The sequence below is a fragment of the Natator depressus genome, chromosome 6 (assembly GCF_965152275.1).
Source record: "Natator depressus isolate rNatDep1 chromosome 6, rNatDep2.hap1, whole genome shotgun sequence".
NCBI lineage: Eukaryota > Metazoa > Chordata > Testudines > Cheloniidae > Natator > Natator depressus.
This window is the reverse complement of record NC_134239.1, coordinates 74,147,853-74,165,762: the sequence shown is the minus strand read 5'-3', so window position 1 is coordinate 74,165,762 and position 17,910 is coordinate 74,147,853. Positions and strand designations below refer to the sequence as shown.

The 17,910-nt window shown below is 42.2% G+C and overlaps 1 protein-coding gene across 1 annotated transcript in view; it reads left to right on the top strand.

Annotated features, from left to right (window-relative positions):
- RYR3 (ryanodine receptor 3) overlaps window positions 1-17,910 on the top strand; it is a 577,606-nt gene that overhangs the window by 541,084 nt on the left and 18,612 nt on the right. The window contains exons 98-101 of the mRNA XM_074955741.1: window positions 10,553-10,595; window positions 11,149-11,276; window positions 14,520-14,580; window positions 16,076-16,222. Of these exons, the coding sequence (XP_074811842.1) occupies window positions 10,553-10,595; window positions 11,149-11,276; window positions 14,520-14,580; window positions 16,076-16,222 (379 nt within the window). The remainder of the gene's footprint in view (window positions 1-10,552; window positions 10,596-11,148; window positions 11,277-14,519; window positions 14,581-16,075; window positions 16,223-17,910) is intronic.

The window sequence follows — 17,910 nt, the reverse complement described above, 5'->3', positions numbered from 1 at the left end:
ATAGAAATGTTATGCACACATCTTGATTTAAACAAACTGGATTAGATAAAACAATTAACTATAAAGAGAGAGATTTTAAGTAAGTACAAGTAATGAGGCAAAGACATCAGAAATGGTTAAAAGAAAAATAAAGATAAAATGCAACTGTTGCCTAACTTAACAAACTATGTTAAATTCAATGCAAAGTTTCACATCACATGCTCTCAGCAGTTTTACTGACCAAACTTCTTAGGCCAGGATCCCTTCTCCAGTTCAGTGGCTACTTCATTTGTCCCATCTGGTGCAGTGAATCAATGGGCAGAGAGGGGAAGAGAGAGAAGGTTGGGGGGGGGGGAGGTACCTTCTTTTTATAGTGTCTGTCTCCTCCCCAAGCCCTTGGAAAACATTTCCAGCTGAGATTCTGGACACAAAAAGGAGGATATTCCCTGCTGCTTTTCCTCTCTTGTTCAAGGTTTCTTTGTCTACCGTTTAGTGCTTAAATGCAAATTAGGCAGAGCACACATTACTTGGTTTGAGACAGACCTTTTCGACAACTTCTGCTGTAGTTTTGGAATGTGTGTTAATTACATTATATAGGGAAATCTTATAATTTCACATACAGTGTTGCCACACATTTTATCAAGATACTATTGACCAGCAAATTATAATATCAGACCTCAAAACAGTATCACAAGGCATACTTTGTACAAAGATTATTACAGTGTGTAGGGTGTGGACACAGAGGAAAGGCTTTTATTCCCACTACTTCCTGATGCCCAGAAAGAGAGGTGTATTTCATTGTGTTCTGGACTTAAGAAAGCTGAACACATTTGTCAAGAAAATCAAGTTCATGATGGTCACCCTTGTGTCTGTTATCCCTTCTGGATTGGTATGCTGCTCTGGATTTGCAGGACACTTACTTTCACATAGAAATATATCATGGCCACAGAAAGTCTCTTTGATTCATGTTAGGCAACATGTACTACCCGTACTCTGTGCACCAGCCTGACCAAGGCAGTCCTTGTATACAGACCTATATCAGTTCTCCATTTGATCACTCATAGTTGTACCTCTGGTTGAAGATCTCTTGCCATAGAATCAAGGCAAATCACTGCACCCCAACCTACAATCTCTCTACTCATGGTGTGGATGATCTCTTGTTGAGCAATAAGAAGAGAGTCTGCTTCCAAGATGTCCAGGCCATTTTGGTGATCAGCAGAAAGGATTCCCCCAAAGCCATTTGTGCAGTAAAATGGAAAAGGTTTTCAGTCTGGACTGAATCTCATGAGTTATCACCAATTAACACCGAGGTTAGGCACATACTAAACTACCTGCTGCATCTGAAATCTTCAGATCATTTTCCCAGTTCAATAAGTGTCCATTTAGCAATCATTTCTGTGATAGATTACCCATCCATTGGTGGATGTGTATTCTATCTTTTTGTGTCCCTTCATATCCAGATTTTTAAAGGGACTTACTCATGCTCACCTGTGTCCAGTCCTTCATCTTCATGGGACACGAATTGAGTGTTTTCCCATTTGATGGGTCCCCCCTTTGAACCTTTGGCAACAACATCCTTGCCATTGTTGTAAATGAAAATAGCATTTTTGGTAACAGCTACCTTTGTGAGGAGGGTGTGAGATCTTCCAGCACTTCTGGTTAACCCTCCTTTCTCACAGTATTTCACAAAGACAAGATCTCTCGTAGGCTACACACTAAGGTTGTCTCCACATTCTATCTCAATAAGATTATCCATCACCCAGTGTTCTTGCTGAAACTCATTCTACAAGGCCAAAGAAAAAGTGTATCTTGGGTGTTTAGAGAGCTCTTGCATTGTACCTGGAAATCTTTCAGATCATCTCCCAGTCTTTTTGTAGCCTATGCTGATAGGATTAAAGGGCAACCTGTAACAGCCCATTATATATCACATTGGATTTCTGACTGTATCAAGCTTTCCAAGCAAAGTCTCTCCTCCACCCATTCCACTAGAGCTAATTCCACTTTGTCAGTCTTCATGAGCAACATACCTGTAGTTGATATTTGTGAGGCAGCAACATGTTCATCTGCACATCCCTTTTCCATGCACTACGCTATTACTCAAGTGTCCAGAGACAATGCCAGCTTCAGCAAGTCAGTGCTGCAGTCTCTCTTCAAGTAATCCAAAATCTCACCACCTGTAGGGTTACTGCTGGTGAGTAACCTACAATGGAATGTGAATGTGCACAGTCAAATGAGAGGAAACAGTTACTTACAGTATAGCAACTGTTGTTCTGCAAGATGTCTTGCGTGCATATAAATTCCATGGCCCTCATGCCTTCATCACTACTTTGGGTATTAGTTTTGTGGTAGTGTGAAGGAACTGAGAGGGAGGTGTTAGTCACACCTTTATACCTTGGCTCCAGGCACAAAGATAGCAGGGGCACACAAGCCTACTTCTGATGAAAGTCTCAGACCCAGGTGCAATGGGCACGCATATACCTACAGTAGAATGTATAAGTGCACAACACATCTCAAAGAACAACCGTTGCCATACAGGTAAGTAACTGTTGTAGAGTGTTCTGACAGAAGAGATAGAGGGCATTCAGTGAACATTGATTGGAATGTTGTGGTTCCATATATAAGGGGCAATGTGACAAGGAAATTTGATGGATTTTAGAACTTTCCAAACTGGGATCACTGCTACCTAATTAACACTTTTCTTGTCAAGCAAACTTTAGCTTGGAGGCTATTTTTCTGAGTTCCCTCTGTAAGAGGTTTTAATAGCATGTTTTTGAGTGGCCCAGCTATACAGTTAGATCTCCTTCCTTTCCCTGTTATTGCATTGTAGATTAAAGACAGTTGCATAAGGCTAGAGAAGGACAACAATGTACCCAATTCTTTACAAGTCTAAAACAATTGTTGGCTGTATATTTACAGGTATAAATAAGTATTTTAAAAAACGGACTTTCAAAAGTAATTATCAATATGTCTGAAAGAAACAACATTTTGTCAATGAGAAGAAGTCAAAAAAGCTACCTTATCCAGTCATAAACAAATATCTGTCTGTGACTAGACTCCTGTGTTATGAGACACTTAGCACAGCTCTCTTTAGGAACTGATGGTCTGCTACCTCTATTGTCTACTCTGAACTTACAGCCTTTGCTGCCTATCTATCTTTGGGCTGGGATAATGCTTTCCCAACTTTAGAGTACATCTACACTTGAAGCTGGAGGTGTACGTCCCAACTCGAGGAGATACACCTGTGCTAGCTCGATCAGAGCAATTATGCTAAAAATAGAGTGCAGCCACGGCAACAGGAGGGGCTAGCTCCCGCAGTCCAATCCCAGCCAAGACACTAGATATATGCCCACGGTGACTAGCCCTACAGTTAGCACATTAGGTCGATCAGAGCTAGAGCAGGTATGTCTGCTCAAGCTGGAATTTACGCTTCCAGATAGAAGTGTAGGCCTACCAGATTCAAGTGTTAAACTCTTAACACACACTTTGGCAACCTACTCTACCTAAAGTATTTTCCAGTCTCGGACCAAGTTCATAAGTTACATATCCCATCCAAAAGATACATTCTGTGTCAGTGTACCTTAGTAGTAGCTAAACAAATATGCCATGGCAGCTGCCAGAGTTGACCTAATAAAGAATTTCCTTATTACAGTAGTTGAATTCTTCTATTTGTGCATAAGTTTGCCAGTGTATGGTGTCTTTTCATAGTATGTATTTTCTTCAATTATCTTTAAATGCTTCTTTACTTTTGCATTGAACAACATGACTAGCTTTTTCATTAAAAGTTAAGTATGCTAGTTTTGTTCTCTTGCATCAAGAAGCATGATTTCCTGAAGCTCATCTCTAATGCAAAACTCTTTTAGTATTTTAGGAATAATGTCTGAATTATTAGCAGCCTTTTAATGCTTTATTTTCCTCAGGCCATATCCTAGGAGTTTTCCACTGATTTCAATTTGGTCCATATATTGTGATGACACAGACTGGTAAAAAGTTAGAATTAAAAAATTACTTGAAAATATTCTTCTGGAATCCTGCCAATCTGTTTCTTACATCCAGAATGGTCTTTCATTTTGTCAGTAGATAATTGCACATTAGAAAATGTAATGAGAGTCAACAAGCTGAATAATACTCTGTGATGACAGCTTTGATTAATATATGGTTATTAAAACACAGAAGCAACATATTTTTGATGTATGATTCTAGGAAAATGTTAGCAACAATAGAATTCAGTTTGCAGGTTAAGGTTCTACTTGTGAAATAATTAACTTTGTTTTTTCCAGTTACAAACCGGTTTTGTGTAGGAGTTGAAGTCATCAGTTCCCTACAGCAAAGTGGTGTTATTTTCTGATTATTTTCTGTAACGGTATTATAGCCCAGAATTGGCAGTACTGCTGCCGTGTTTTGATCTTCAAGGGAAAATACTACTATGTGAAATTTATTAATTCTTGCAATTAATATGTGTTTTAAAATTATAAGCTTTATGATATTTGTTTCTGTGGATTAATAGATTTGCAGAGCTTAGAGAAACAACAACATACGTGCAGTTCTAGAAGAGTGCAAAGTATTTAAAAACACCATTTTTGAGGCTCAGTCCACAATAGCGCAAACACTAGGTTTCTTTTCATCCCTCACTTTGGCAGGCAGGGTGATGACCATCTAGTATTTTCCTGCTCTTTAGGGCTCCCTCTTCTGCTTCTCTAGCTTCACTCCTGCCTCACTCAGAGCAACATGCAGGTAGGCAACCTCCACAGCTACATATGGCTGCCATTTAGGTCTTGAGCAGAAAAGCCTAAAATAAAAGGAAGAGGATTGAAACACCTCAACCGTGTCTCATGGATTAATGCTTTTCCATGGATGGCATAAATGTTTTTTCTGCTTTCACTGAAAAATGTTCACTACCTAGTAGAATGAGACAGCAACTGAAGGGATTTCTGGGCCTGTGTCAGACAAAGCCAGCCTGCCCAGCCTTCCTATAGGGAGGAAGGAAGGTAACCTGCAGGAGCTGAGACTCTCTCTCAAACAGCTGCGGAGTGAGGGAGTGGCTGAGATGGTCTCTGGGGCTGTGACAGACAGAACAGTTCATGCACAGGGAAAAGAGGCTCTCCCTGAGGCAGCCTCAAACTCTTGAGGAAAACTTTAAGAACTTTAAGATTTCCATGAAATAAGGGATCTTATTGAGCCAGGTCTCCTTAACTGTACAGCATGCTAGTTATACTAATCGAGACTCTCCTAGGAGAGTTGTCCATAGCAGTTTTCCAGTAGCTATAAGAACTGGAGAATCTCCATTGTAGAACTGTTCATAACAAAATTCAATGCTAAATGCTTCCTTTTTTGGCAATGGTTGTCTGGACCCAGCAATGCTAGTGCAGGATGCATTTGTCATTTCATGGAACTTCTCATTGGCTTACATGTTTCCTCCCCTCCAACTCCTATGGAGAGTCCGAAAGAAAACTACTCATCATGGGATTCCTTTAATCCTGATTGTCCTGGCCAAGGCTATCTTAGCATATGGAACTGATGATGCTCTTGGAAGGGATAAGAATCCTTCTGCCCTTATGCCATGACCTTCATCAGGAGTATTGCCCTCAAGTCCAGGTGCCCTAATTTCCTGTACAGTGAGACTTAGAACTGATTCCACTTCAGCTGTGCCACTTACTAGGTCAGAGAAAGGAAGTGGTAGTGGACAAGGTTTGCAAAGGTGCTTCCTACATTCTCACTAGGCACTATGGGCCAAATGTGCAGGTGTGTATAGACCCATCCTTTGACTTCAGAGAGCTGAGAGCACGGCTTAGATGAGCAACTCTCCTTTAGGAGGGAGTAGTTGAAAGGTTAGGCAATCCCCTCCCTCTTCTGGTTCAGTTCCAAGTCTTATTCTCATGCCCTATGGTGTGTTTCATATGGTGCTACTAAACAGAAATCATTATCTGCACTGTCTCAGGTCAAATCACAGAAAGGTAAATTATATTCCCATCTACAGGCTAATCCTATGAGGGCATCAACAAAAGCCTTTCTTCCTTAGCAAGGTAGATCAGGCTAACAGATTTCTGTCAGATCGAAGGAGTCAAACTGAAGATTCAAGAGAAGGAAACCCAACAGAGAGAGAAATTCTGGATAGTGATTGGTCATCATGCCAGTGAGTGAGTGAGAAGGAGGAACCTAGAATCTGAACTGGCTCTGACAAGCCACAGATAATTTGCCCTTGTCAAACAGACACCGCTGTTGTTGGTTACTTACTATCTCATTTTACAAAGAAAACTCATTTCCAAGTTTAGTGTTGTGCCTGAAGCATGCCAGATTTACATCTCTATAAAATACATTAAGAGATTGAAATATATTATGCATTCACAGAAACAATACAGCAATGATAGTGTCAATGCAAGCTTGCCCACACTGTCCTACCAAATTACGTCAATGCTGTGCTGGAGGGAGCATCTTGGCTTCACTGAAACTACCAACAAGGCCAGTTAGACTATGTCTACACTTTCAGTGATGTGTAGAGTACATACACTGCACGCCTCCTAGCATGGGTTTAAATAGCACTATAGACTGTGAAGCACTGCTTAGATGAGTAAAGACACACCAGAACCTTAGGGTATATACCCTGCAAAGCTTTCTACAAGCCCAAGCAGTGCCTCACAAATCTACACTGCTCTCTTTAGCAGTGTAGTGTCCTGCTGCCTCCCTGCTGCCAGAACCTTGCCGGAGTGACAAATTGTGGCTGTGGGGGCAGGCTCTGGCAGGGGGAGGCAGCGGGGAAAGGCTCCAGCAGCTCCCCATCACCAGAACCTTTCCCTACTGCCTGCTGCCTGCCAGAGCCTTTCAGTGCTGCATATAGCTACACATCACAGTGTGGACACAACGTGCCATGTGGCATGTACATGTGCCGTACAACATACTGCCAACAGTGCAGACAAGACCTTACTGTTAACTGTAATGGTGACTTGTGTGAGATGGAGACTTATCAAGTAGGATTTGGTCTAAAACCTTTTACATAGTCAGTGAACAGCCTTCAGATTATTAATTTCAGTCACTATCAGATTAAGGCAATTTCAGATGAGTTATCTAGAGCTGTGTGAGCCATTGTAGGTTCTCTAAACCATCCAGTCTATCTACTTCCCTGTCATATGTTGTTTAAGAACCAACCCATTTTCTTTGTTAAGTAGGACTGTCATCTTTCTTTGACTGAAAACCCACTGAAATTCTTTAAAGTGATAATTATTATACAAGTGTAACATTATTTCTTAAAAGACATCTACCACAACAGATCCCTCACTCTTGGGTCCATACTGCCAGACAGGAACTTCCATTATTCTAAAGTTCTGAGCCATTACTACTCCAACAGGGGAGCTATGCAGACAATCCCTCTGTAGAAATGTTCCTAGAGATCCTAACAATAGTTCATTTTTGACTTCTATTGATAAAGAAGCTCACTACACTATCTCAGCAGTCCTGCACCATCAGCTGTATTCAATGGATGGGTGCTGAGCAATATTTTTTCAGGCAAATCTTTTATTCTCCAAATATAAGTATTCTTCATGGTGCTTCTTTTGACTCAGTGGCTGTTTTAGAAAACAAAAAATCATGATTTCTTCTGTCTCCTCTAGGTTTTTTATTCTGTGAGAGCAAAGACGCCTCAGGGCTCCTTGCCTCCCTATTCTCAGATTTTTCTCTCTCTCCAGTTCATGTGCACATTTTATTTTTGCCAGTAGTTCATCCTAAAGATTTGAAGTGTCTGAGAGGAAGCAACGTAAAAAAGTCCCAAGTGTAGTTATCTCGCCTTCTGATGAATGTGACCACAACACTATCTACTTCTGAGAAGAGCATGACAAATTTGCCAATTATATCTACATGCACATGTCACCAGGGGCCTTCGGGTCTAAGGGTGAGTGTTTGAGTTCTTTGACCCACTACACTATGGCTGCTGGAAACCAATGTTGAGAGGGTGGCCTCACCTCCTCCCAACTGCAGAGCGAGGAACCCACTAACTTCCAACATGTTTCTTTGCCTCCTGAAAGCAAGCAGTTAAGGCATTCAGAATCAGCGCTAAGAAGTTAGACATTGTCAGCTGGGCTCAAAGAACATATTGTACAGTCTGTACTCCTCCTGCTACATCACCACTCCGGTTAAATCAAAGATGAACACCACTTTCAGCTGACTAAAATCTGGTCTTGATGTGAAGTGGATCTCAAGCGTCGGTCACCTCAATGTACTTGAAGATATGATTCTCTCAGTATACACAACACCTTCTGTATGTTTTAATGAACTTTTTACATATCATATGAGATAAAATACGGAAATAGGCGCTCTGATAAATGCAGTTCAATTCAAGGTATCCCTAGACAAGATACAGGTCATTATGGAACTAGTCCACTGCATCTGAAGCAACCTGTGCTTTAAGGTTTTAGAGTTTTCAAAACAAGCAGCGACACTTGAACCCACATCCAGGTAACAGACAACACAGGTGCAGAAAGACACAAAACTCTCAGCCTCTACTATGTCATGAACCATACTACCAGATATAGGGATTCAAGGCTGAGAGGCAGAGAAAAATCCCTGATTCTATGTGATCATATGGAACAAGACTCTGATGATGAGGGGCTGTTGGCCACTGCCATCCCCAAAAAGGTCAAGAACCATAAATGGTTTGGTCAATTAGGTGCAAGTAACAATCCATACTTCTGTCTCTCCTGGCACTAGAGATAATGAAGGAAAGACATTTTTTTCCCCTGTTACAGATCAAGATACACATATTTCCCAGTGGCTATTGCAGTATCTTATTCTTTAAAAAAAATTATTTCATGAAGACCTTGGGGAGTTCAATAATGTCCAAAGAGTGTGGAATCTGTTGCTGAGGCAATTTTAGGAGAACTATTCACCCCTCACCCACCTTTTGGTGACTGAAGATTCTGTAACCTTTCTAACTCCATGTTTGTGTATCCTTCTATACACAGTACTTTCAGTTTCCCTGAAAGGAATGGTCTTTTGGGGACACTAGGGACATGGCTGTTCTGAAGGGCACGCCACCTGCTGGAGTAAGGTTTCATAACATTAGAGCTGTCAGTGTTCTATCTGGCCTTGTGCTGGGATTTTGGACCCAACCGTGGTATGTGCTACAAATAAGGCCCTACTTGAATTGCGGGATGATTGTCAAAAAATTGCAGCTGAGTTGTGGACAAGCCATGGAAAATTGCAGAAAAAGAATAACAGACCTTGTTATTTGCAGTAATGAGGTCCAATATTACTTTCCCGTGATTTTCCACTGCCGGACACCTTGGGCTGAGAGTGGGGGCTTCTGCTGTCAGCAGCCCGGGGCTGACAATGGGAACACGGGGCTGAGAGCAGCGTCTCCCACTGTCGGCTGCCCAGGGCTGAGAGCTGGGGGCTGAAATTGACAGCGGGAACATGGGGCTGAGAGCGGGCTCCCCCAACAGTCAGCCGCCCAGGGCTGACAGCAGGGGCCCAAGGCAGACAGTGCCCACCCTGGGCTGACAGTGCAGACTCCCGCTCTCAGCCCTTGGTGGCCAGGGCTCCCACTGTCAAAATTGTGGTGGAAGCCTAATATTGCAGAATCTGCAATTTCCACAATATCACAAGTTAAGTAGGGCCTTAGTTAGGATGGTGTACCATCAGAGAATACAATTACAACTAATCACCGCTTCATCTAAGGCTACTCCTACACTTGGATGTGGGGGTGGGGGTGATTCCCAGCTCTAGCAGACATACTTGTGCTAGCTCTCATCAAGCTAGCACACTAAAAATAATAGTGTAGCAATGGTAGTATGGGCAGTGGTGAGTGGTGGCACAAGCTAGCCACCCCAAGTACAAACCTGCTTGGACCTCTTGGGTTTGTGCTCGGGATGGCTAGGCAGAACTGCCCCTCACCACTGCCTGTGGCTACACTACTATTTAGTGTGCTAGCTCAATGAGAGCTGGCACGAGTGTGTCTGCTTGGCAGGGAATCACACCCCACCAACATTAAGTGTAAACATAACCTAAATCATCATCCTTATATTTACAGCGTCAATGCACTGTGACATCTGGTGCTACATGTCCCTGTGAAAATGTCTATTTCTGGGTTTTCCACCATGGATAGAAATGAAATCAAGGCTACTATAGTGGTTAACATGCTGAAAAGAGTCATCTGCATTGAGAAACTTCTTTATCTTCTCCTAGAATGCAAATGTGGGTTGTGCTCATGCATGTATCTTGGGGTGTGGGTGGGGGCTAGGAAGGATTTTCAAACGGATTTGTTTAGTGTTGAAGGATGTTATTATGGCAGCCTTCACAATATCAGGTAATGGTGAGCATTAAATGAAAGCAACCAGCAGTCTGTCCTTTATATTTCACTAATAAGTATTTACATAGATGGTATAAAGAGAAAAGGCGAGAAGAGACATTGATGTTACAGTGAATTACAATTTGTGAGGGCCAGTTACTGTCCTTGCACAAATCCCACTGACATGAAAAGTAGTTCTGCTCAGCAAATTGTAACAAAACGCTACCATGAGCAAGAATTTTATTTGTTTTTTGCCTCCATTGATGTGTTAAATAACTTGAGAACTTTTTGTCTGTGCAGATCCTTTCCTAACAATTACTGGGACAAGTTTGTAAAACGGAAGGTAGGTTCTTTAGATTATTATGCCTAACGTAAGACAATATACTGTGTATTTAATTCAAATATCTGTATTTTTGTGGTATAAGCATACAAATGTTTGAGAATTGCATTTTGTTTCATGGAACTCGTAGTTACGGTAAATCTTACTGGGAATAGTCAGTTGTGATGTGGGTGGGGGAAGAGGAAGAAGAGAGAGTGCTTTGGCTTAATTCCTAGACTCATATATTCTAAATAACTTTGTGCTGTCAATCAGCCATGCAGTTCTAATTTACAGCCATTGTCATCATTAGGATACAAAGCCCCCTCATCCCCCTAAAAAAAGAAAAACATGCCAGCTCAAATTACTTTAAATTATACCAAAGCTTTAGATAATAGCCTTTTATGCTTCTAGTTTTCATTTTTTTAAATGCTTTTTCTCTCTCTGAGTCCTCACTGTTCTTGCAGTACCAGTCCTGGAAAACTGAGGTTTTAAATTTTTTGACAAATGTGGGGTAAAGTGAAGGGGATGTGACAGCAGTGTCTTGTCCTGACCAGAAGCTCATCTTTTCCCCTTTTAGGTTATTAACAAATATGGTGATTTGTATGGAGCAGAGCGCATAGCTGAACTCTTGGGGTTGGACAAAAATGCTCTTGATTTCAGTCCAGTGGAAGAGACTGAACCAGAGGAAGCATCTCTTGTATCATGGTATGATATTTGGAGATTTTTTTTTAAAAAAAGCAGTTGACCTTAGCTGATTTCAAACAAATCAGCATTGGAAGGGATTTTTAATCTGTTGCTACCACTACGTAATTAAAGATAAGAACAGATTTGATATGTTGAGTGTGTGTATTTTCAAAACTTTGCTCAGTACTAAAAATCCACATGGTAAAGGCTTCTTTGTAGTAATGAAGTAAAATAAACTAGCTTTTAAAAAACATACATATACCACTTAAAATAATGGCCCAACACAGCCTTCCAACTTCACTGCACGTGTGTCCAAGGGTCCCTGTCTCAGTCAGAAGGAAGGGAGCACTGATCACAGAGCAGACCTGGTCAGGGATTTTCCAGTATACAGGTTTCATCAGAAAATGCCAATTGCTCAAATATGAAATATTCCGTGTTTCACTTCCAACAAACCACAGGCAACTTTCTGTCAGAAACCTGCCTGGTTTCCTGCCAGCTGGCCTCATGGAATGATGGGGACTCCCACTTCCAGGGTCCACTGCTCCCGGGCAGCTCTGCCATGGAAACTGATCTTGGGATAGGCACTTCAGGGCTGCCAGGCTCCCTGCCACAGAATCCTGTCTCTAGCTGGGGCTTGGCTCCTGGCTTCGCAGCAGGGAGCCTGGAAAGCCTGGGGGCTCTCAAGGCTTCCATGCTGCCTGCCACAGAGTGGGGCTCAGGGTGTCTAGGCTCTCTGCTATAGAACTAAAAGCCCTGGCTCCCAAGCTCTGAGGCGCCCAACTCAGCTGTGACTTCTGATCAGTCTGCTGGGGCTCACAGGGAGCCTAGAAGCCCTGGGAGAGACAACTGAACCAGGAGCCCCAAAGTTTGGTCTCCCAGGATCAATTCTATTTTTAAGTTTCCAAAATAACATGTTTTGATTATTTCAGAACTAAATTTATTCAGATTTCCCTTCTGCAGGAAATTTTCAGAATTCTGCTTTTCATTGTGAAATGAAACAAATGTTTTCCATAATTTTGGAATTTCTTGCTGAACAGGAATTCCAACTTTCAACCAGCTCTGTCATAGAGGCCAAGTGGGGAAGTGCTGGGCAAAAGGATAGGCGTGCCAGTGATCCTTTCCTGTCCACCTGACAACCACAAAATGGGGGCATAGAAAGAAGGAAGTGCAGAGAACTGCAAAATAATTATCATGTCATCCTTCCCTGGCATTGTGAAATTGCTATGAAAATGTCACGTGAGGATGTAAGATTGAAGTAGTTCGGTGCCTTTTCTACAACGCTGAAGTGTCTAAAATTCTTCAGAGTTGAGTACCTCTGTGTTATTATAATACAGGTGATGATCTAATAGCAAAGCAAAAAGAAGGGTGGAAGAATCCTGAGTTCTCTTTGCAGCTCCTGCACTGACTAGATTACACTTCAAAATGACCTTGATAAATTAGAGAATTGGTCTGAAATCAAAAAGATGAGATTCAATAAAGATAAGTGCAAAGTAGTTCACTTAGGAAGGAAAAATCAAATGTACAGCTACAAAATGGAGAATCACTGGCTAGATCAGGGAATGGCAAACTACAGCCCGCAGGCTGGATCCGGCCTGTCAGGACTTTCAGTCTGACCTACGGCATTGCCAGCCCTGTGGCGCAGCAGGGCTAAGGTAGTCTCCCTGCCTGCCCTGGCCCTGTGCCACTCCCAGAAGCGGCTGGCACCACGTCCCTGCGGCCCCTGTGGGGGGGGCGCAGAGGGCTCCGTGCGCTGCCCTCGCCTGCAGGTACCGCCCCCCCACAGCTCCCATTGGCTGGGAATGAGGAACCGCGGCCAATGGGACCTTTGGGGTTGGTACCCACAGGCGAGGGCAGCGTGTGGCAGAGCCACCTGCCCCACCCCACCCCCAGGAGCCACTGCTGGACATGCCAGCCATTTCCGGGAGTGGCATGGGGCCAGGGTAGGCAGGGAGCCTGCCTTAGCCCTGCTGCACGCTGCTGCCACCCCGGAGCCTCCTGAACCCTGCCCCCCAACCCTGAGCCCCTTAACCCCCTGCCTTGAGCCCCCTTCTGCACCCCAATGCCCTGCCCTGAGCCCCCTGCTGCTCCCCTTCTGTACCCCAATCCCTTGCCCTGAGCCCCTTCCTGCACTCCACACCCCAACCTCCTGCCCCAGCCCTACATTCATGGCCCTGCATACAATTTCCCCATCCAGATGTGGCCCTCGGGCCAGATAGTGGTATAGCTGAAAAGGATCTGGCGGTTACAGTGTATCATAAATTGAATATGGGTCAACAGAGTGATGCAGTTGTGAAAAAGATTAATATTCTGGAGTGTATTAACAAGAGTGTCATATTTATTATTGTTGCTGCAGACAATTCCAAACCCTCAACATTTAAGCATCTTGACATGCACTTTAATCTCAATGGGTATGTCTTCACTACACATTTAAGTGGGGCTTACTGTAACCCAGGTTTTAACCTTAACACCCACTACCATTTACACAGAAAAACTTCTGACCTGAGTTTGGAGAGGCTTTAAGCCTGCACTAGCAGACCTGACTCAGGGTGTGTGTGTTAGAACCTGGGCTCCACTTTAACTCAGGCAGGAATCCACCCAATTTGCCGTGAGAATGCAAGCTGAATCACTCACATGTTGATAGTCCTCCAGTGCCCTTCCCACAATTCCCCCGAAAGGACAGACAAGTTCTTCCACAAATGCCACAGTTGACTGGGAAAGAATCTGAGTGTGTCTCAGCACAGAGAACCATGGGATATGCCCCAAGACACACCTGGGTGAGTGCAGAAAGACCAAGGACACAGTATTGTGGGTATGTCTTTGAAGTGGGGATGTGGGATGCTTACATCTGGGGTAGGCTAACCCAGGTGCCCAGACCTGAGTGCCACTACCCGGTTTAACTGTGCAGTGTAGATACAGCCTATACGTTCAAAGCAGAGCTGTAATACTTTTACTGAAACTCTGGAACTCTTGAGACTATTGGAACTCTGTGGCTAACGCCCAATACAGTTTTGAAAAGGTAGGGAATGCGCTCTAAAATAGAGAGATCTGCACATCAGTCTTAAAATAATTATCCAACGTGTACCAGTGCTTACAAAAAATAAATACAAATAAACCACCAGAAAGATCCTAGTTACATTTTCTGAAAGAAAAATGTTTAGCCATTATGTAAAGATGTGTTTGTGTTGTTAAGGAAAGGCGTGTAACTGTAGTTATTAACTACTTAACGCTGACATTTATGAGGTTCAAAATATTTGTACTCCATAGGTTAAGCTCTATTGATACAAAGTACCACATCTGGAAGCTTGGAGTTGTTTTCACTGACAATGTAAGTATGTTAGCCTAGAGAAAGACTTTCGTTTATTCTAAATGCAAATATGTATTTTGCACTCAAAGCTATAGTTGGGCACTTTTTTAATAAAGAGAAATAAAGAAGTAAATAAAATTGGGTAAGATAAGAAGGCAATTATCTTGAGTATGGTGAAATAAGCATATGTGGGTAACCAAAGGAGCTGCAAAAAATACCATATACATTGATAAATTAATAGCTACATACTTATTCAATCAATATAAAAAGTTTGTTCTTTTTCTGTCTTTAACCTTAGCCCAACAACTTTCAGTTAAATTCTCTGTGGGAATATTTGTTTTTGACATCATAGGGCAATATTCAGGAGATACTATAATTGCAATACAAGATTTTGGAAATTAATAATAATGATTGGGTGGTGTTAAAAGGAATAATATTAAGAGGGTTTTTATTGTATTCTGGGGTTTTGATTAATTTTGACTTTGGGGGGTTGTGTAAGTTGCCAGACTGATAGCCTGAAGACCAAAGCCTTCTATCTTCAGAATAGGTACAGCACAGTCAGTGTCTTCAAACACTTGCTCTGTCTTAATCCTGACCTGCAGAGACCACCTGTGTAGGGGTCAATGGTTAGTTCAGACTCCTTTAGAATCCTTTCTTAACTCCCACAACCATCTCTAAAGGTCCCTAATCACCTTAAAATTCCCTCTTGCAAATGTGGGCTGTATATATCTCCTCCAGGTCTGATCAATACTGCTCAAAGGGTATGTCTACACAGAGCTAAAAGACCCTCAGCACGGCCATGGCTGGTCCAGGTCAGCTGACTTGGGCTTGCGGGCCTTGGGCTGTGGGGATAAAAACGGCTAGAGCCCAAGTTCTGAGACCCTCCACCCACACAGGGTCACAGGGTTTGGGCTCCAGCCTGAGCCTGAACATCTACATAGTGATTTTTCAGCCCCGCAACCCCTGACCTGGGCCAGCCGTGGGTTTTTTATCCTTGTGTAGCCATTCCCTAAGAGTCAGCCAGATGAAGTGGCTTATGAGGCACTCCCTCTCCCCAAGGCTTGTATGCTGTGTTTGTAGCTGTCTCAGTCCCTGCAGAAGAATCAGATCTTCAGAAATTCAGAATGCATAGCAAGCTCTCCAGCTCTGCATAATATTCTCAACCAAAACAAGATAGTGTTAAGAGCCGGGGGAATTCTGATTTTAGTAATTAATCTGTTCTGAGGAATATAATCAAGTGAAAGATTTAAAGTAAATGTCAAAGGCATCATTTCCAAGGTTAAACGGCAAGTCTTTTTATCAGAGTAGTGGGGTGTGTTGGAGAGAAAGAATAAGACACAGTTCTTCTGCATAAAAATATGGAGATGCTAAATCCATATTAATTTACGATTGGAAAGCTCAAATCATTAGATCACTGCCTACAGTTCAGAGTTTCATTTTGTGTGTGTGATGTACACTATCCAGTAAAACACATTAGTAACTGTTAATATTCTCTAACATTTCACATTTTTTGTAGTCCTTCTTGTACTTAGCTTGGTACACAACTATGTCTATCCTTGGCCATTACAACAACTTCTTCTTTGCTGCTCACTTGCTGGATATTGCTATGGGTTTCAAGACTCTACGAACCATCCTGTCTTCTGTAACTCACAATGGCAAACAGGTGAGTGCCGTATATGTAGTCTGAAAATGAAGACCATTCATAACTATACTGAACAAAAATGGTAGTCTTATAATATACCTTGGAAACCAATGCGACTCTTTTCTATTAGATAAGATAATATTACATATTTTTAACAGATATTTTTCACAATATAAGTGTCACAGCCTCCTAGTTTCAAGAGTTATGATTCAGCTGCTTCTCAAAATCTCATTCTCAAAAACATGGTGTAAATGTTTGTCAGGCTGGACACACTATTTCTTTGTTTAATACAAATGATTTGACACTTTAAGGTTGCAAAGCAGCAAAAAATAATGTGGATATGGTTTTAGTTACCTTTTATTTACCAGCACTGTCTTAAAAAAAGATTTTATTTTGTTGGGAGTTGGTCCTTTTATGTGGACCTTAATGACCTACACTATTTAGAAATGCCAAAAGTTTTAAGAAGGCAGTTGTAGGTTTTGAAAAAAGAACTCCTGCACACAGTAGTTTCTATTCAGAATTTCTTTACATTGATGGTGTGGCTATTGGAATGTGCTTTCATTTACATGGTAAGTATTTGGGGCAAGGAATATGCCTTACTGTGTCTTCTGCAAAATACCTGCACACTTTTAGTCCTAAATATAGAATTTATTATAATCCTATACCCACGGGACAGTAAATGCTAAAAATTTCCAGCGTACAATACATAGCCCTCTGGACATTGGAAAAGAGGGAGGAAAGGAACAGCCATTCCTAAATGCATTTAGAAATACAACCATTCTGCAATTTGGAATCTCTACACAAATGTGGCCTGCTGGATTCAGATGTATACAAATCTGATTCCAAAATCAATTTGGATATCTTATAATAACACAGCTCCTTCTTTGTCATCTAACCTGCTTCCTAGCCATCATCTCAACATAAGCACAGGTAATTTATCAACTCACCATCTCCCTCCTATCTGTCTTTTCCCAGACTAAGAGCGCTCTTCACATACTCCCACTAAGGTGCCTCCCACTGCAACCGCTGAAAAATTCCTTCCTGTATATACCCTTCCATTATCCGGTTTCAACCCTAGCTCCAGACATGCACACCCCAGTCCCTCCTGCCATCCCTTCTCAAACGCAGTAAAATGTATCCCAGGCCGTCCCCACTCTGCATGTCTGGGATTTGCTTTCAGTATCTAGTAGAAACTAACACACATGACAAGGGATGCTCCTCCAGTGGCGGGGGGTGGGAGGCGGCAGTGTTACCTCTGTCAAACAGAAAGTGATTCTTTAAGTAGGGAAGGAAGGCTTCGAAAGAGGTAACTTTCATACTGAATGTTTATCCTCTGTCTAATATACCCTAACAACAACCCCTTACCTATCAGCTTTCTTTTTTAGGGGAATAACAGTGCCCTGAGATTCCCAACTTCCTTTTAATCTTTCTATCTTCCATGAAGTCCATACATGGGCCTGATCAGTTCTTTCAGCAGAGGACATCTAGATGCAGCCCCTTCCTTTATCAGGAAAAGGAAATTGCTAGAGCATGACACCCAGTACTCTCCACAAGAAGCTTATCATTCCTGCTTCCTTCCTACTTTTGACTCAAAAATGAGACCTTAACTCTGATCCCCCCTCCCCTATGTAGCTCTGACAGTCTGGCTACACCTAGTGTGTTACCTATTAATATTTTAATTCAGTGATTGATATATTTTCTCAGATTTC